Consider the following 19,550-nt stretch of genomic DNA (forward strand, 5'->3'; position numbering starts at 1 on the left):
TCCGCCTGCCGCGGCGCGTGTGCGTCCGGGTGCCTCTCGGTGAACGGCTGCAGACTCCGGCCGCGCGCGCTGGGCCCCCGTTGCGGGGAGACGCGGGGGCCGAAGGTGAGCGCCGGGCCCGGCCGTCCGGCCTAGGGCAGCCGCGTCGGCGTCGGGTCTGCGGTGCGGGCTCGCACTGGGAGCGGCTGTCCGGGAGGTCCGGCGGGGCCGGGAGTGAGGAGAGTTCCTGGGAGCAGTGGCCCGCCGGGAGGCAGGAGAGTTCCCGAGAGCGGGGGCTCGAGGGGCCGGCGGGGCCGGTGCCGGGCAGTGAGGGTCGTGCCTCGCAGCTGGGCGCGGGTGGCGATGTGGCCGTGTCGGGCCGGCACCGAGGGGCCCCCTCGGAGGGGCGGCAGGGCCTGGAGGACGGCAAGCAGGAAGAGCGCAGCTGAGGAGGACGACAAGGCATCAGGGCCTGTGGAGCAGCTTCGGGGCAAGGAGAAGAGGCTGAAGGTGGTGGAGGAGGACGGTGAGAGCTTGGTTGATGACAGCGACAGCAGTGAGAGTCCCTCCGAAGATGAAGGCTCCAGCAGTGGCATCTCGGGCAGTGAGGCCGAGGAGGAGGTGGGGGCCGGCGGGAAGCCCACCACAAGCCCCATGCAGAGAGGTAAAGACTGTCCCTGACACCCTTCACTGCACCCAGCCTGGCTCCTCCGGCAGACCTCACTCATCTGCCGGAGTGCAGGGTGCAGGCCACCTTCTGGGAAACGGGTATGCTCACCTCTGGAGTTTCCTCTTTAATAAACCTGTCATGGCCTACCCAAAAGGTTACAGTGGCTTGTGTGAGACTTTGCAGGCTGGATGTTCAAGATATCAATGCAGCCTGTGTGACTTGAGTTTCTAAAAGCATCCAAATCTCTGAGCATCTCCCAAGAGGGTCCAGGTGTCTTGGCCACCCACTGGTTGGGGAATGAATTAGTACATGCTTTGGTCCACTGTTCCAGCTCCTTAATTCCCTCTCCTGGTTTTCTTCATGTATCTGCTCCACTCAAAAGTTGAACTGGGCATTAACAAGGAGGTTTCAGTTTTAGCTCTTGATAAGAGAGGTTTCTAGAATGAAGACTTACAAGAGCCTCTTTTTTTTTTTCCTCCTCACTTTAAATCCATGTGCAGAAGATCTCAGACATCTTCTCAAAGACAGTCGCTGTGGTTGTGGCACTGTGGTGTGCTAGCTTAGCTAATTGACTGGGCAAATGGGAAAAGTGTCAGAGCTCTGGGGTGATATATGCAGAGGAGAAATCAGCCTTCAGAAGGGAGTGAAATTCTGCCATTACCAGCTGTGTGTCTAACCTCAGCATAGGAAAATAAAGAAACTAATAGCAAAACAAAGAACAGAACTTTATAGTTCAGTCAGATACTGGCACCACATAATGTGTTCATCACTGCATGGTAAATCAAACTATTCAAAACTTTGGGTCCCCCCCCACGCGCACACTTAAAAACACTATACAACTTACAGATTATTTTGGTGTGAGGAGAGCCTGTTTTTACCCTAAATAAGGGTAAGCACAGTGAATTTTTTCCACCTAAATCAGAAGCATTTCTGGGATACTTGTTTGCTTGTTCTCTCAGTCATCTGATTGGGGAGTTAAAATTTACAAGTTTTTAAAATTTTGTAAAATACCTCTAGATTTTTCACAGGGGTGGAAATAAAGCTCATGGATGAAATTGTTCGTTGCTCTGAGACGGACAAGGAGGAATAAAGGACTGAAGGAAGGTGGAGGTAAATGGGAAAACGGGCAGAAGAAGGAAAGGCAAGGAATACACCTATTGGAACAGTGGTAAACTTGAGCAAATTTTCTTTATGAATGGTGATATCTCCAACAGTAAACTAGTTATGAATTAGGGCTCTTTAGTCATGCCAGGTCTATTTCCTTCATATTGCACAAGCTACCCATTGATGTGAAAAAGATCTGCTATTAAGAGAGCATGATGTATGCTCCTAATTGCCCCAGTGGGCACTTACACTTAACTTGGTCTGTTTTTCAAAATTGGCATGTTCATATCACCCAGTGCATATGAGAATTGAGAGAACACAGCAGCTGTGAGAATTTGTAAGGAACAAATGACATCAAAATCCTTATAGAAGTTTAGTAAGCTATTGGAAGTAGTACACGTGTGGGAGCTGATATTTTCAAAATACTCAAGAACCACATTTTCTGAAGTAACTGCTTGAATTTGAGAGTTTTGCCATACTTTCCTATGTCTGTCTGAACTCACAAATACAGAATTTGCACAGGCAAATCAAGCCCTTATAGAAATGCATAAAAGCTTATGGACATTATCTAGCATCTGTGCTCATCACATTGATCAGAAATGAGCTGATCTACTGCAGAAAAGGGTTAATCCCCATTAGCAACTTCATGGGTTTGGGAAGTGTCTAATGTAGAGCTCTACAGGTGCTAGAGTTAGCTTGTACAATGGCTTCCATGCTGAACGGGGAAGAGGGAGTCCAGTACACTAATGAACTCTGGAAGATGTTGAGATAGTAGTTGAGATGCAGTCATAAAGACTGAGGCAAACAATTTGCATAACCTGAGGGAGGTTAGAAAAATAGCCAAAACCAAATCTAGTTCAAGAAACACAGCTAATATAGCTATGTGAAAAACAGAGTATGGATGCTCTCATGCAGAGGCGTATTGGGGGAGCAAATGGGTAACAACAACAAAATCCATAGCCACAAGTCTCCTTTCAGCTGAATTAAACAGCTTGCTTCTTCTCAATGTTTAAATTAACCCACTAAAATCAACCTGGTAAAAGCCATTCAATACTGAAAGCCCTTCTTAAGCTGCAGTGGGGAGAAACAAATTTAGGTATCCTGTAATTTGAAAGGTACTTGATAGTACAGATGAATTAGGACAGCCAGGTGATGGATAGTTGTGGGAACAGTGAGAAAACCAGTGTGGTGCTTGCCTGCATAGGAAGGAGCACCATGTCTGATGTACTGAGTTAGTCATTCTTGTCCGCAGCAGCATATGCAATGTTGGTTTCTTTGTCTTAAAAAGATCAAGGTGAAAATAAGACTCTCTTGAGAAACGTGTCAAAGGCCCATTAAAAGAAGTGTGAGTGGGGTGGAAATCACTGTGAAATACTGTCCTGGCACTGCATGACATCTTGCAGGTGTGAGAAGGCTTTAGGATCTATTGAAGGAGGAATGTCCTTGGTGTGTTTGTGAGGGGACAGGGAGAGGTACATCTCAGCTAGAGGTAGAGCTGGACTTTCAGGAAGGGGGCTCCAGGGGTGAGTGAGGTCCTTCCACCCGTCTCTAAGCATTTCATTTTCCTCTCTTGATGGTGATCATTGCTAAAGTCAGAGAGAAGACCACTGAGAGTCACCCTTTCCTTCCAGCAGCTGGATGTGAGAGGGTATGTTATCTTGGCATTTACCTTCTGTCTGGATGCTATGTAATTTTGTTTTTTAACACAAAAGTAGCTACGTGGGAGTCCAGCACTAATGTCATCTCAGTGGGGAATGACAGGGCAGATGAAATGCTGAGGTTGCAAGCCATTTAGGCCATCTGTTTTTGCATTCTGGACTTTGGTGCGTTAAAGAGGTTGAGTAGTTCTTCACTGGTTGAGTGTAGTAGAGTCCATGTGCTGCAAGAATCAGTGGAAGGAGAGGAAACATGGACAGGCTGTGCTGTGAGCAGGAGATACCCATGTTATCAGCAGAGAACAGTGGTTTTACAATGGGTGGGGAGAAGAGGGAAGGATCCATAAACTACTAGACGAAAGGGAAGAAATGGCAGATGGAAGGATTAAATGAACGATAGAGACAGCATAGAAAAGGTAGGTCTTCCAAGGGGGCAAAAAGGAGGAGTGAGAAAAATTAGAAAATTAAAGGGTCAAGCAAGAATGCAAGAAACAAAGGAAGCAGGCTACTCCTGTTTTTTTTTAAAGCTATTTTGATGAAGAACCCTTCAGCACAGACTTCATGAGGAGTAAGAGCTCACCTTGTGCAGTGGCCATGGGCAGGCCTGGCCACTTTGGAGCAAGAAGCCAGCAACCTTTTCACATGCAATTTCTAAATCTGCTTCCCAGCAGGAATGCCTGCTGGGGCTGTTCACTTCTGTTCAAGTGATGGTGTCTTCCTGGTCTTTAGGAAATATTAGAGCAACTTCCACATCCTTCTTCATCTATTTTAATGCCGCCTTTGCCCTTTTGACTGTCCTCGTTGTGAGGCTTTTGTTTGTCCAGCGATGCCTGGATATTTTCCTTTTTAGTGATTAATTGCTATACACCCCAGCAACTTGCGTGATTAGCACAAATCACTATTCTTATAGTGCTGTAGTTTAAAGCTATCTGCACTGAATTTGAATCATGCGCTGCCAAATGTTCAATCTTACCTAATTCCTTCTAGAGTTCTGTTCTCAAGTCTATGTGAACCCAAATAATGGGATTACTTAAAATTGTTGAGCTGTTTAGCACTCAGGTAGTTCTTATGTGAACAGCAGGCTCAGTCTTTTGGTCTGCAGGTGATTTCATGTTCTGATCATGCAGATAGATCATAAGGGATGGCACAAGTCTGTCAAGGGGAAAGATGGGAAACCTGGGGGAGAGTAGAAGGAGAAGCGATCTAATCTTATCCCTAGAAGTGTGGGACTAGAACGCATGCAAGAGCCCAAGCAAGAGAGGATATCAAAGTGCAGTAAGATAAGTGGGAAAGGTGTTTCTGGGAGGCTAAGGAAATAGGGCTGTATTACCATTTTGTGAGTGCTGTGTGCTGAAAACTAGATATATGGTTTTCCTTTACCCCGCCTCAGAGGACTAATGAGCATAGTTCTTGGGTATTTGGGACACGCAAAGGAAAACCTGCTATAAGGTAGCACTTAGGTATGTTCATTACATTTTCTGCTGGAGGATGTGAACTGATGGTAGGGGCAAGAAGGAATTGAAGTGAATTTGCATTTACTCCCTTCTGAAGCAGAAAGTCGTGGTTATTGCCAAAGGCAGGGTAACTGTGATGATGGGTCTGTGCTCTGAACTGATGTGACTGATCTTGTGTTGCTTCCTGAACTTGGCAGCAATACTTGGGCTTTGCATGCAGAAACCTTGTGTCATGGGGCAGGCCATGATTGTTTTTGCTAGGCCACAGCTGGGATGTTTCATGTCAGATGCTTAGTATCACAAAGGATTAGGAAGACTGTGTGCCTAGCACTGTTGAGAGGTGCTTGTTGGGCAGGCAGGCATCACCCAGGTGTTTTACAGGGGTAAACCTGGAAAGAACTGTCTTGATTGCAGTTATAAGTAGGAGAATAATGATATGCTGTTGAGATAATAATCAGTGTTCTGAATGATATCTTATATGTTGCAGTTGTAAGATGTGTGTCACTGAGGGAGATCAAAGAAAAACTGCAACAGAAAATTCCATAAGAATAGCTTGTGCATTTGTCAGCATTTTGGATAGAACTAGTTTTGCAGTTTCTCCTCTTGTTTTACATTGATCTTCTACTTAGCCGTCAGAGGAGAAAAGTGTTATTTTATAAAATACAAGATGTAAATAACACTGTGGAAGCTCCCAGCACAACTAGAATATGAGACTGCTTTCTGGTGTTGTGGGCTTTTGATCTTCCCACATGAATCGGGTTAGAAGCTATTCCTATTGATAATGACGTAGTGGAGGTCAAATATCTGGATTTCACTGTAGCTTACTGGCCTCTGACGTGCTCTGCCGAGGGAATTGTTTTAGTGTAGATAGACTGAACAGGTCATGAGATTTTTTTGCACCTACTTACTGGCCTCATGGTATGAGGGATGTGATGATGTCCTTTTAAAGGAGATGAGACGGGAACGTTGTTACAGCGAGAGAGTCAGGACTGAGAGGTGACACATCAGAATTAGCGGTGTAGCTAAAATACATCACAATGCAGAGCTCATTCCACTCTCATACAGATAAAAACTCTGAACTGGTCTTCTGTGTGCAACCACATGGAGAGAGAGAGAGAAACTAGAATATGTTGGGGAGTGAGGGGAGACTATCCTGCTACAAGAGACTGTAGTGATTAATGAGAGGAAATCAAAGGCTAAAGGATGCAGTGGTTTCTTATGCAGTGGTTTCTTTCTTTGTGTTTGTATAGGGATGGCACCACTGTGCTCATGCCAGCATCTCTGAGATGTCCATGTGGAATTAGGGGGGAGGTGGAGTGCCTTGAGAAGCTGTTTGCTTCAGGTGCGTTCTTTTTGGCCTCTTCTAGATCTATCTCACGTGTCTTTCGAGGAACTACTGCGGATGCAGAACAGTATGGGAACAAGAGCATATCAGGAGACTGGTGGGAAGAAGACTGCAAATCCTACCAAACCCAGGATAAAGCAGCAACAGAGCAAAAAGGGGTAAATGCGGTGTTCTGTGATTAGCAAAAATGTGCATGTGTGCTCTCTTCATTCCAGAAGTTGTGTTGTGAGCTCCTCACAGTATTGCCTTTGCCTTGGAGCTGGCTTAGAGTTCCTTTAATGTGCCATGCAATAATGCCTTTCACCACAGTGTTTCATTTGGGAATGGTCTGTTGCTGTTTCAGAGTTCCCAATATCCTACGATATTCAAATCTGCAGTTGCCCCCTGCTATTTTACAGTTAAAACCAGTGTTTGATTCTTTTACACCCTCTGCTTTTAACCCATGGCATATATAATTCTCTTCTAAACCATATGATAGATTGTGCTTTACTTGAAAACTCTGGGCCCTGAGCTAGTTATCCTGCTGTCTTCTGAACCCCTTCCAGCTTATCAGCATCTTCTGCCCAGCTGGAGCTACAGAGTCAGCCAATTGTTCTGGAGTTTCATTCATTCTTTTGCTGTTGTCTCACATCTGTTGCTCTGTGTTGAGTTTCCTTTCTTTTCTCCCCTTCCACACTACTGGTCATCACAGACTCTTTTCTATCCTCAGTGGTTTTTACACCTCCTAACAGAATATTCTGTAGATGCTCTTTGTGTGGTGACTATCAAAGGTATTCAACAGAATAAAACCTATCAGATCTTTTTACAGCCCTCCAAGGGCCCCCATCTGCAGCAGTTGTCATATGTCCATATGTCAGCTGTTTTTCAGTCTTCAGAGTCATATCCAAGTGATTTGAACAGGCTTTCTCTGTTTCACTGGCACTGCCTAACCTGTTTCTGAATCTCTACTAAATACATGTTCCTCTTGCTTTAAACATTTGATCAGAATAATGTTTCTGCTTTACTTTCTACCCAGGAGTCTGGGGGGGCTTTGCATAGTGCAGCATTGTCACACGGTGTCGCTATTTCTGCCACAATGGGTTTGCATAATTATTTGTATTTAATTCCCCTTATCCTTTAAGCAATGCATCACTGGAAATCCCAGATGCTGCTTTTCCCATGTTTTTATTATGGAAGTGAACTTCTTAAAGACTTCAGGGAAATCCCAGGAAGCTCAGCAGTTTTCAGCAATGCTTCATAAAACGGATTCAAGAGCACTGCAGAGAGGCATAGCCACATCAGCTGATGCCAAAATACATGGAACTCTGTGCTCAGTGGGATTTGGAAATTTTATTTATGCCTGTGAGGGTGTTTGTGCTTCTTGCCTCAGTGTTACTGTGTTGCTGAATGCGGGTATAATGCCAGTTCTCTCAGTGGGTGGTTCACAGATTTTTTCATGTTTCCGAGAACTTATTTGTTGTACTGGCAAAATCACAGCACATGGCATCCAAGCAATGTGGGGAGATTAATACCTCTTTTCCCACCTCATGCCAGCTTCCTTATATACCTAAAACATCAAGCTCTAAAGGCCTATGTTGCGCATTTTCTCTTTCAGGCCAGTGGAGATGTCTGCCAAGAAACCTGTGTCTTTTCTGCGACAAGTGGTCCCTGTTACGAAGAAGGTGGGTGATCCCCCTCCCCAGGCTGGGAGCTGCCTTCCTTTGGCAACACTGAGGGGCACCGCATACATTTGGCACAGAGATGGTAAAGGGGCTGCTGAGGATGACAGAGTCCTGGCTGCTTCCAGAGGGCAAGGCTTATACCCACAGCCAGCTGAGGGAATGCAGGTAGCAGCATATCTCTGGGGAGAACAAGAGATTGGGTGTAGAGGGGCTGCTCTTTGTCTAACCTGCTGTTGTGCTTAATGCAAAACTTGTGGCATAACTTGAACATTTGAGAGCCAAGTGTTGCTAGAAGAACGGTTATCACCAATGGCAAGTACACTGCAACCTATGGTCATTGTTCAGTGCTAACTACATTGGAGGTTCAGATGTCCATCTAGGTTCTAATCTGAATTTAACTCTGATTTGCTATTTCTGGATCATCTGTTTATTTCATCAGTTGGAGATAGGTTTTCATCTTTCTTTTCTTGTATGATCTGACCTGGGTCATACTTTATCTGTGGGAATCTAAATAGATTTGAGTTTCCAAATCCATCAACCTGGCAACACATGTTCGGCCACCTTCAAGTCTGAGCTGCAGGTGTTTGGAGCAGCCTTCATGCCACCGTTCCTTGAATTGGCCATTCCTGGAAAATAGGCTGGCATACTGAAATACCTGTTGCTTTGTATACTGGACATAAACAGACATGATGGTCTTATGTGAGGGCGATTATTGGACTCAGTCTTTGACTGCAGATGTTCTTAATGGTGGGTGTATAATACTGCTGTACAAAAAAATGGAAAAACAAACAAACGAAAAAACAACCCCAAATCCTCTGATCCATGGGAGGGGAATGTACAGGCTGGTACCAGGGTAATCCTAGCTGTGACTCTTACTTCCACCTTTCCCTGCAGGTCCAGCGAGACCCTCGATTTGATGATCTGTCTGGAGAGTATAACCCTGAAATATTTCTGAAGACATACAGCTTCCTGGACAGCATCAAGAAGCAGGAGAAGGAGGTGATGCTGTGTGCCTTTCCTTGGCCAGGAAGATCTTGCCTAGCAGCGACAGCTTCCTCAAAGGCCTTTTGCGGTGGAGGTGGCAGGCACGCATTTATGCAGCTTTCTGCTCTCTCTTACAGATGATTCAGAAACAGCTGAAAAAATGCCGGAATGTGGAGCAGAAGGAGAAACTGCAGCAGCTCCTGAAGCGCGTGGTGAGATAGTCTCTGAGGCAGGCAGTGTTGGCTCGGTGCAGTGTGAGATGATGTATGAAAAGAGGTATGACCCGAGGTCTGCATAAATACTTGCTGACATGAGCTGTCCTTTCTGTACAGACACAGCAAGAAGAGGAGCAGAAAAAAAAGCAGAAATGGAGGGAGAGGGAGCTGTCTTTGAAGAGACAGCAGCGGGAACTGGCTCAGCAGGGGAAGAAACCCTTCTACTTAAAGAAATGTAAGTACCCAGTGTGAATGTACTGTAGGAAGATCCAGAAGGGGTAACTGCTGACAGATGCAGGGGTATAAAGCCTGTCCTCAGGACTCTGAGCACTGAAAGCGAGTCAACCGTAACCTCCCCTGGAGCTGTGGAGGGACTGTTTGAGTGCTGGCACTCAAGGGACATAGAGCCAGGGAGGGAGATGCTAGGAGGGGGTGGTCTGTAGAGATGTACTGGCTTGGGTTTAAAACCTTGCTCCTCTCTCTTCTGCAGCTGAGAAGCGGAAATTGGAGCTAGCAGAGAAGTATGCGGAGCTGAAGAGGAGTGGAAAGCTGGAGAGCTTCCTGAACAAGAGGAGGAAGAGGAATGCCATCAAAGACAAGTGCCGGCTGCCCTCACAGAAGAGCCTATGACTGCTGTTGTCTAGAGAGGGAATGCTGCCACTGGGATTTGCTCTGTCCTGACTGGATCTTGAGGACTGCCATCCCTCTTCCCCATATCTGCCTTTCACTTTACAGTGATGCTATTCACCAGCAGAGCAGAGGCTGGCTGAGCTGAAGAAAATGTGCTTTTGGAAACTGAAATACCCTCCTGGGGCTTACACCACATTCAGGTGGTGAGGAAGTCCATTGTGCAGATTCATGTGGAATTGACAGCTGACTCTGTTCTTGGACCTGCTTTTCTCCTTCTCTAAGAGAGCACAAGCCCTGAGCTGCATTGCTGACTCTTCAGCCACCAGCTAAAGTGGGAAGACACTGTGGGAGGGCTCTGGTCCAATACCTGCTCAGAGCAGGGCCAGCACTGAGTTCAGATCAAGTTGCTCAAGGCTTGCTCCAGTTGAGTCTGGAAACCTCCAAGGACAGAGAGGCTGCCACCTGTCTGGGCCCCTGATCTGCTGCTTCATATCCTCAGGGTGAAACTCTTCCCCTCCCCTTACCTCCAGTAGGAATTTGCCTGGTTTTGATTTATGATCACTGTCTCTTGTTCGCATAGAGTGCCTGGCTCTGTCTTCCCAATAACCTCTTCATAGGTGCAGGAAGGTCTCCCCCAAGCTGCCTCTTCCAGGCTGAACAAGTCCTGTTCCTTCAGCCTTTCCTCACAGGTCAAGTGTTCCAGCCCCTGACAGTTTTCATGTGCAGGTCAGATGCACAGATCAGCACCTTCTAAGGGCCCAGACTGGGTATAGTATCCAGAAGTAGTCTCAAGTGCTGAGTAAAGGGGGATAATTACATCCCTTGACCAGTGGGCTGCACTCTTGGCCACGCAGCCCATGCTGTGGCTGGCCTCCCTTGCTGCCAGGGTGTGCTGTTGATTGTGTTTAGCTACAGTTGCCCAGGATCTTTCCAGCAGAGTTGCCCCCCTTGTCAGCCTGGTCCCTATAGTGCTGTTAGTGCTTTTAGGTAACACTGATTCTGTGTAAAATAAAACTTAATTTTTCCTTTAATCCTGGTGTGGCCGCTGTTACCATCTTACGGAAGTCAATACCTCTCCCCAGCCTTGCATGTGACACTCAGCTTTCATCTCTCCTCACTCGATTGCCCTGTGGTTATGCTGGCGTGGAGGTGATACGGATGTGGCTTGTGTGTGAGATCCTGTGTGTCTGGGGAGGACCCCTCAGCTCTAGGGGGGCAGAGTCCTCCCCTGCCTGTCCAGACTACAAGTGGGTAGCTGGAGGAAAGGCCTTGCAATGAGCAAGAAATGGGAAGATGAGCAACTCCATCATGCTTGGCTATATTTGTTACTGAAGCATCTGCCTCTTTTGCAGTTCCTGTGGGCGATGTGAGTTCTGCACTGGTAACAGGGCTTAGTGTAACTGGGGGAAGGCAGGAGAAATGGGATGTGCCAGCTTGGTTAGGGACCATATGGAAATCCTCAGCTGTCTTTAGCCTACCTGTGGTTTGTTGAATTGCCTGTACATGGCCGCTTCCTCCTTTCCCTGCCTCGTGACATTGGATGCAGAAGCTGCAGCATCCCTGCGCTTTTGGAAGAGTTTTCCTGGGAGCAGTGTGACAGCACCAAACCCCAAGGAGACTGTGACTCTCTGTGTCAGTGCTCTGCTGTTTTGCACTCTGAATTTTTAATCTGCACAATCTCCCCTGGCAAAGTTGCAAGGCTTGGACAGGCTGGAGGTGGCTCAGCTGTGTGTGTTGCAGGGAGGGTCTCTGTTCCTGGGGCCTTGCTGAGGAGCTGGACCAAGAGCAGCATTCCCAGGTCCATATGTCCCCCTCCCCAGCCGCTGGTAAATACTGCCTTGTGGTGAGCAAGCCTGGTGCGTACCCGAAGTGGCTCTCCCTTATCCTCCTCCCTGCTGGAGCTGAATGAGCTCTTTCTGTCTGAGGCCTGAGGGCCTGGCTGGCAGAGAAAGGTGTCTTAGGCCATAGATTTCACCTGATTCTGTCCAGCACAGCAGGTCCTCTCTGCCAGGGCTGATCTGGAGGCCCTGCAGGTGGGCTTTTGGGACTTGATGTGGATGTCTCTGGGGCAGGCAGCTATGGGGCATGGCTTGCACTAGCTGATTTAACAGCAGCTGGTTGCACAAGCAGTGGTAGGTGGGTCACAACTGAATCCCCCAACACTGTGACAATCTTGGAGCCCACCAAGCTCCAAGGACCTGGCTCTCCTCTCCCACCCCCTGGCCAGGAAGGATGGCTTCGGACCTAGGGACAGCCACGAGCAGCACCAGGCATCAGCACTGGGTGCTCTCCCCAGGTCAGGATGGCCACTGGACAGGACCTCCCCCCTGTGCCCCCAAGTGCTCTTACAGACACAGCTGGATGTCCAGGCACATGAGACAGGAAACCCACCTGCAGTCAGAGACACAGAGAAGCAAGGAGGCTACAGGGTTCAGGTCTTCTTTTATTGCAAAGGAGAAAATATGAAAAAAGACGGTGACCCTCACTGAGCCCCCCCCAGCCTGTGGTTGTCTGGAAGGGATGGCCGGGGTGGGGATCAGGCCTTGCTCCTGCTGCCCCAGGGACCCTGGCTCTTGCAGCAGGGGCAGGCTGCAGTGAAGCAGTGAGCCAACCTGGAGCTGGGGCAAACAGCACAGGCAGAGCAGGCAATCCCCAGTGTCCCTGCACACCCTCCTCAGCCTCACCCTGGCCGGCTGGAGGGCAGTGCCATGTTGGGAGCAAGGACTGGGGGTGGGGGGGCCAGCAGGGGGGAGGGGCAGTGTCCATCCCCTACAGCGGATGGCTGCATGGCCCCAGGATGCCCCAGGGAGATATGGCACACTGTAGACAAACCTGACCACCTCATGCCATCAGATACCCATCTTGCCAGGTGGGGTGTTGAAGTCCTAAACTGCTCTGCAGCCTCATGGAGGCTGCCTCCCTGCCCCCATGCTCCCCTTGGGGACAGGAGCAGGGTCATTCCCCTCATCGTGGGAAATCGCATGATTTGCAACGATGGCCAAGCATAGCAATGCCCAGGCTGTGGCTCCTGCTGGTTGTCACGTGTTGTCCTGGGTCAGCTCCTCGGGGCAGGCAGGCCAGTCCCGAGACTTATGCAGCCCAGGAGAAGGAGGCTGGGCCTGGGAGCCATGCTGTGGGGCTGGGCCTGGCCCCAGTGTCGCATGGTGCCTGTGTCGCTGGTACTGCACAAACATGCAGATCTTCAGTCCAATAGCCAGCATGTTCTTGCCCATGAAGATGCTGGAGACACGGGTGTCCCTGAAGAAGACCATGTTGCTGCCTCGGATGAAGATGGTGGTGATGTTGACAGTGAGCATGCTTAGCATGGGGTACAGCATCATCCGATGTGGCATGATGCCAATCCCTTGCATGCTGATCTCGCAGAGGGATACACAGGGGAGAACCAGGAGCAAGATATAGCAGTAGAAGAACATGATGCCCTCAGCCCAGAGTGGCAGCCCCTTCTTCTGGGGCTCCCACAGGTTGGCCTGGATGTCCAGCACGTCCAGCATGTCCACAATGACCCAGAAGAGACGATTGCGGAGATCCTCTTTCTTCTTGAATGTCCTGACGTACTCCATGTGCTCTGTGGCCACCAACAACACGTAGAGGGCTGGGATGCAGATGGAGAGCAGCAAGGTCAGTGCTTTGCGGGCCATGAGGTCCAGGCTTTTCCGGTCAGCTTTATAGTTCTGGTAGACAAAATAGACTTTGATCTCCAGAACGAAGACATACAGGAACCAGAGGATCATGGCATAGCCCCGCTTGGCTGTCTTTACCTCCGCCCCGACCCAGATGGCCACGTAGCGGAGCACCAGCAGAAAGCACGCGTCACCCACTGCCACCATGACGCAGATGCCCAGCTTCCTGGAGCCCTGGCTCTGCTCCACCAGGTAAGCGTCCATAAGGACGAGGCTGCTCATGATGAGCACAGTGGAGAGGCACACATGGGGCTTGCTGACAGGTGGCGGGGGAACCATCCTGCACAGAGGAACAGGTGGGACTGTCAGGGAGTTGTTGGGTTTCCCCATCCCCCACCCGAGGGCCCCCTTCTGCCCGCCTCTCCCCCGAAACTTGGTGGGGGAAAGAAGAGGGTTTGCAGGGACTCCTCTCCCATTCTAGCCATCCGGTTTGTCCCAAACCCACAGACATAGCTGAAGTACTCCCATGGCTCCCAGTCAGGCCATGTCCTGACAGGAAGGGACTGGCTTTTCACTCACACAGGCAGCCCTGCCACACAAGGAGTGGGTGCCTCCAGACTGCCCCTCTGCCAGGGCAAGGGCTCAAGAACCCCAGCTCAGACCCTGGGGGCAACACGAACAGGTCCCTTACCCCAGTGCTGCATGGAAACCCAGCTCCTAGGCTGCACTTGGGAGAGCTGTGGGAGCGTGATGAGCAGCCTTCAAGCACTCAGGACACCACCACCTCATTCAGTAGTTCAATGTCCTGGTTAATCCCTCCCACTGTGAAGGGCACATGCCTTTTTTCCACTGATTTTTACCCAGCTGGTGGCACTGATTAATATTCTCCCCTGCAAGGAAGAGGAGCCCCAATCTGCGCTTTCAACCTGAGCAGATCCTTGACTGCAATGATCCAGGACCTCTGTCTTTTTAGCCTTCCTTATTTTCATGTACAGCATTAGGAGAAGGATTATTTTTAGCCTGGCTGTGCTGTGGAGGATGGGAGGGAAAGAATAAGCCCATCTTTAGTTTCCTTCAGCCTCACACTGCTCTATGGCTTTGCCTGTGGCTGTTTGCCTGTGCCTACCCCTCTCCAGTGGGCTAAACCAAAAGCAAAGCAGCACCAAGCCACTGCTTAGAGCACTACACCTCCATTTCCGCTTGGTGCTCAGCTTTCTGACACGATGGCAGAACCAAGCACAGCCCCACGAGCGTCCTGCCTGCCTTGGATGGCCCCAGGGCTGCCCGACTCCCTCCTCCTGGCCAAGCACAGCTGCAGGCAGCTAATGCCAGCGATGGCGGGAGTGTGGAGACAGCGCCCAGCCTGTCATGGCTCAGCAGCTGCTCTGGAGGAGAGCCAGCCACCAGGCTGAAATGGAGGAGGAGGGTAACCCACTCGCCACAAGGCCCAGCACTGCACGATGGCTGCCCGAGCAGAGACCATTGAGCCACGCTTGGGCCACACAGGGGCTCTGGGACACTGTGTCAGTCGCCAGCTGAGCATGGAAGAGATGGCACTTGACTGTGCTTGGGAGCAGGATGGAGGCTTTATGGTTAACAGTTAGCCCTATATACAGATGCTCTTGATGCTCTCTCTGACCCACAGGGCCATGGGCAGGTGAGGCTTTGAGACATTGGGAGAAATCCTTCTTTTCAGCCAAGGGACCAGACATCCTATGCAATCGTGCTTCCCCCAGAAGGAAAGCTCCAGGCCCAGGGGCACCCTGGCAGTGCATAAAGGCATTTTCAGGGATGCAGCGAAGCCTAAACCTGCCAGCCGCAGGTGACTCTACAGGAGAGGTATCGGAGGCTGGTGGGCATGAGAGCACATGTGGCACATCTGGAGTGCTACATGGCTTTGATCTCTCTGACGTTTAACCCCACAGCTCCATCAGGCCTTTGGAAGATGGGGAAATAGCTCAGGTCTGGGTCCAGCCACCACCACACAGCGCAGAGCCAAAAAAAGGGTTGAGTATGGGGCCACGCGAAGGCTCAGCTGACGGCCTGCAGGGTCGGCAAGTGGCTCTGGGCACCCATTGGACACCTTGCGGCCATTGGCTGCCCCATCTCTGCTCCCCTAGGGCCAGCTCTGGTCGGGCCATGCACACACATCCTGACCCTGGCAGCTGCCATGGGGCAGGGCCTGGGGGGAGCACACGGAGCTGAGAGGAGAGCCCTGGCTCTGGCCCCAAGGCTGCTAGACCAAAGGGTCAGCAACTCAGCTCAGCGGCAGAGCACGCTGCTTCTCCACCACAGGGCTGAGACACCCCCTGCCCTGGCTGCAACAGGGGAAAAGCCCCTGCTCCCTGCATTTGTGAAAATTAGCTGGGGGGGGGGGGCGGCCCTGGACACCTGAAAGCCCTTGATCCTGCATGTCCCATGACTTCAGCCAGGCTGCAGCAGCCAAGTGGCAAGGCGGCAGGAGCCGCCATGAGCGGGGTTAGGAAGCAGGGTGGGTGGAGGCAGCGGGAGGGGGGATTCGGGTCGGGCCCTCGCTGCCTGCTCGCAGCATTGCTGGTGGCCTGGAGTGAAGGGCAGGCAGTATCACTGCCAGTGATGGGGCCAGCGCCGGGCCACTGCGGGGGGCGAGGGAGACGGGAAAGGACGGGAAGGTGGGGGCACACAAAGTGGGACGGCGCTGTATCGGGGTTGGGGGGGGTGGGATCACGGGGGACCCTCACCCAGCGCCTGGGGGAACCCCAGGAGGCAGCCCGGCCCCCACTGAGCCCGGCACCGAGCAGGGGCCCAGCACCGGGGGGATGGCGCAGGCTGTGCCCCCAGCCGTCGGGGGTCCCATCCCGGGAAAGGGGCCCCGCAGCCTCTCGCTGGGGCCGCGCTTACCTCGGACGGCTCCCGGGGGCGCTGGCGCTGGCCCCGGGCCCGGCGCGGCATTGCCCGGCGCGCCTCGGTGGCGGCGGCGGCAGCGGCAGCGGCGGCTCTGCGGCGGCGGCGGCGGCGCTTGGCCCCTCCCGGCGGGGCGGGCGGAGACTGCGGCGGCTCCGGCCTCCCCGGCCCGGCCTCCCCGCCCCGAGTGCCGGTTCGGCGGCTCGCTGTGCGCCCCGGCCTGCCCGCTGCCCCCGCCGCTCCGTGGCGCTGGGGTGGCCGGAGTCCTGCCCACCCGCTGCCTGTACGGCTTTTCAGGCCGGCCCTCCCTGCTGCCCCTGGCAGTGCTACCCATGTGCGGCCCTGAGCTGCCCGGACACAGAGCTGCCCTGCTCTGTGGGGTAGCCCAGGTCCATAAAGCTGTGCTGGACAAAGCGAGGGACTTGTGAGCAGGTAAACCAGTCTGGGGAAGGCAAAGGGTTTCCCTTACCCCGGTAGAAGTTCCTCCCTGTGGCTGCTCTTCTATCAGTTTGAGCATCTTACTGCATTTAAGGCCAGGCTTTTTCCTAATTGACTTAGCTATATAGGGAAGGTTTTCCAGTACATATCCACTGTGACTTTGAAGTGCTCATTGTAAATATATATTTTGGGGAAGATGGGGATGCACTCAGGTCTCTAGAGTGGGGCTAAGAGCAAAATCATTCATAGACTTGAGTGAGAGGTCAGTTGCTAAACAGGCACTGTGAGCCAACAGAAGTGCTGGGCAGCCCACCTCACCTCCTGCTGCTTCCAGGCTGTCCAGCTGTCCGTAAGTCCTATGTTATATCTGCCAGCTCTTGGATGCCCCAGGACCCCTTGGACAGTACCAGGAACATCAGAATCCTGCCTGCAGTGTCCATGGGGACTGGAGCCCTGGAGTCTTTGTCCAGGGAGGTGCCCAGTTGGGTGACCGTAGAGGTACCTGTGTGAGGGAGGTAAGGGAGAGATGCTGGAGGTAGCTATCAAGCAGTGGGGCTAAGAGAAGCTCTGGGCTGGAGTCATAAAACCCCTGTCTTCACTAGAGGTTAGGACGGGAGTTAACAAAGTTTGTGGTGGAAGCAGTAAGGAGCTGCTTTAAGAAGGCACATAAAAATAAGCAACCAGAGGAAGAGCAGATACTTATGTGTGTCCCTAAACTACGATGCTGAAACCAGGGGGCCACAGTTCACATGTGGATGTGAAAGGTATCAGAGACAAAATGGAAAGGAACCAAAGAGGCCCCATGCCAGGCTTCCTAGTTCCTGGGATGACAGCCATTCCTGGAGCCTGCTGGTTCCAGACCTGGGAGGAAATCATCTCTGGCCTAGCTCTGTGCTGCCCAGGGCACCTGCATCCCAGTGTTAACACTGACAAGTCCTTCTTGGATGGTGCCCACAGCTTACTCAAGGGAACAGGCTGTCGGGAGAGAGCCAGAGAAATCCACATCAGTCATGCTGAATGGCCTTGAGGGGGGAATGCAGGAAAAGGGGGAGCTTGTCAGCAAGAAACTGCAAGTGGTAGCTGCAATGGGGAAAGGCTGGCCGTGGTGGCCTGGGGATGTGCTGAGAGTGCCGACTGCTCTGAAAGAGACTCATGGCCCCTCAGCACCTGCCATGGCCCAAAAGCAAAGGAGGAGAGGTGGCTAGAAGTGATGGACATTGTTCATGGAGACATTAAAAAAGAAAAAAAAAAAAAAAAAGAAAAAAAAAAGAAAGGGGAACACTTTTTGAGAAATGGATAACAGAGTATCTTTAACAAAGGCCTAACATGAGCAAGGTGCTGGAAACTGACATATGCATGGAGGAGCAAGGAATTGGGTTTGTCAAGTTGGAAAACAAATGAATGAACATGTAGAGTCAGTTCAGGTAACCATTTGCAAAAAATACAGACTGCAAGGGACAGAGCTAAGCAATGGTGACAATGTCCTCTGGGGTGTGAATTAGGCCTCTTGAGAAAATGGCATCTCTTGAACAACATTCATTGTAAACATAGTCACATATGGCATCAGGCACCTGAAAGTCAGCCTGTGGGATAGAGCTGCTATTTCAGCTAGCAGCAGCTTGGAGGAGTGAAAGGGCCATCATGGCAAACCGAGTGATGATGGGCACTCAGTGCAGTGCTGTGGCAGCAGCAGTTCCTGAGCATCCTGAGGCATCCAAGGGAAGGTAGGAACCAGTAATGCATGCAGTTCAGAAAGCCTTGACTCAAAACGATTTTGAAAATTGAGGCTTCTGGCATTGCATATGGAGCACATGCACCCCAAATGTCCTGCAGCCAGGGAAGGTGCCATCCCACCTCCTGGTAGCATTAGGTACCCAGAGTGGTGGAGCAGGGACCAGCAATCCAAGGAGCAGCAGTGATGTGGCACTGTCCTTGGGGCCAGGAGGCCGAGGCAGGATGTAGGGACATCGCAGGAGAAAGGCTGTTTGTGCCATAGCCACTGGGTGTCAGTGCAACCCTATGCAGCCTGCCTGGGACAAAGTCACCCTAGGCACTTGTCATGGGGCAGGCTGGCAAGCATCTGGCTGTCCCACCCAGGCCTAAGGACTAGAATCGCCCCCAGATGACTCCCATGCACCCCCCCAGCCCCAGGCGTGGTCAGAACACCCGCAGTATCTGTAGCGTGCGCTCATCTTGGCACTGTGTCACCCAGGGCATGGCCAAATGTGCCCCTGCTGGGCCTGGGAGCCTGAGAACAGGACCATCTCACAGCTCACCTCTGTGGTCACAGGAGAGAAAACCGGGCTTTGCTGTGATGTGATGAAAGACACTGTCACAACCAAAATAAGGACAGTCTGAGAGGGATATCTGTGTTGAAAATAAATGCTCTGCTCCAGAGCAACTGCCATGACTCACTGGATCTGAACTTTGTCCAGAGGCAAAGCCTAAGGTGACACATGCCTCATGCAGGTGTCCAGGGAAAAGCACTGGCCAAAAGGGTTCAGGTGCCCCATGTGGGCTTGACTTACACAGAGGCACACTGTGGTGCCTCATCTGCCAGGGGCAAAGTTCCCAGTGGTTATGAGGTCCCTCAACAGTGCTGAAGGTGTTGGAAAGGAGCTGGTGGGCAGGGTCCATTTGGATAGCAGTGATGCATGGAAAAGGAAAAGGAGTTTCCTGGAGGCACAATTTAAGCTGGTTGCTAGGAGGCTAAAGAGCAGAGCTCCTTGGCTGCTCTCCCCAGTATGCTCCAAGATCATATCCAGGGTAAAGCGAGTCTCAGATGGTCTGGCACACAGAAAGCTCTCAACTTAGAGGCTGGTAGGGAAGCAGCTGGATTAAATGATGACTGTACCAGGCCCTGTTTAAGTCAAAACATAACCAGACTCTGG

The 19,550-nt window shown here is 51.2% G+C and overlaps 2 protein-coding genes across 2 annotated transcripts in view; one reads left to right on the forward strand and one right to left on the reverse strand.

Annotated features, from left to right (window-relative positions):
* Positions 1–10,728, forward strand: part of KLHDC3 (kelch domain containing 3) — a 37,897-nt gene extending 27,169 nt beyond the window's left edge. Inside the window, exons 10-15 of the mRNA XM_064509850.1 lie at positions 6,230–6,365; positions 7,802–7,868; positions 8,763–8,867; positions 8,990–9,064; positions 9,185–9,302; positions 9,558–10,728. Coding sequence (XP_064365920.1) covers positions 6,230–6,365; positions 7,802–7,868; positions 8,763–8,867; positions 8,990–9,064; positions 9,185–9,302; positions 9,558–9,697 — 641 coding nt within the window. The 3' untranslated portion in view covers positions 9,698–10,728. The remainder of the gene's footprint in view (positions 1–6,229; positions 6,366–7,801; positions 7,869–8,762; positions 8,868–8,989; positions 9,065–9,184; positions 9,303–9,557) is intronic.
* Positions 10,729–12,126: 1,398 nt separating this feature from the next.
* Positions 12,127–16,342, reverse strand: LOC112985505 (transmembrane protein 121-like). The gene is made up of 2 exons (XM_026104163.2): positions 16,219–16,342; positions 12,127–13,678 (listed from the first exon to the last, which is right to left on the reverse strand). Exon 2 carries the CDS (start codon positions 13,675–13,677, stop codon positions 12,736–12,738), a length of 942 nt encoding a protein of 313 aa, XP_025959948.1. The 5' UTR covers position 13,678; positions 16,219–16,342; the 3' UTR covers positions 12,127–12,735.
* Between the last annotated feature and the right edge of the window lie 3,208 nt (positions 16,343–19,550).

This window comes from Dromaius novaehollandiae, chromosome 3, assembly GCF_036370855.1.
Source record: "Dromaius novaehollandiae isolate bDroNov1 chromosome 3, bDroNov1.hap1, whole genome shotgun sequence".
In the NCBI taxonomy this organism is placed as follows: domain Eukaryota; kingdom Metazoa; phylum Chordata; class Aves; order Casuariiformes; family Dromaiidae; genus Dromaius; species Dromaius novaehollandiae.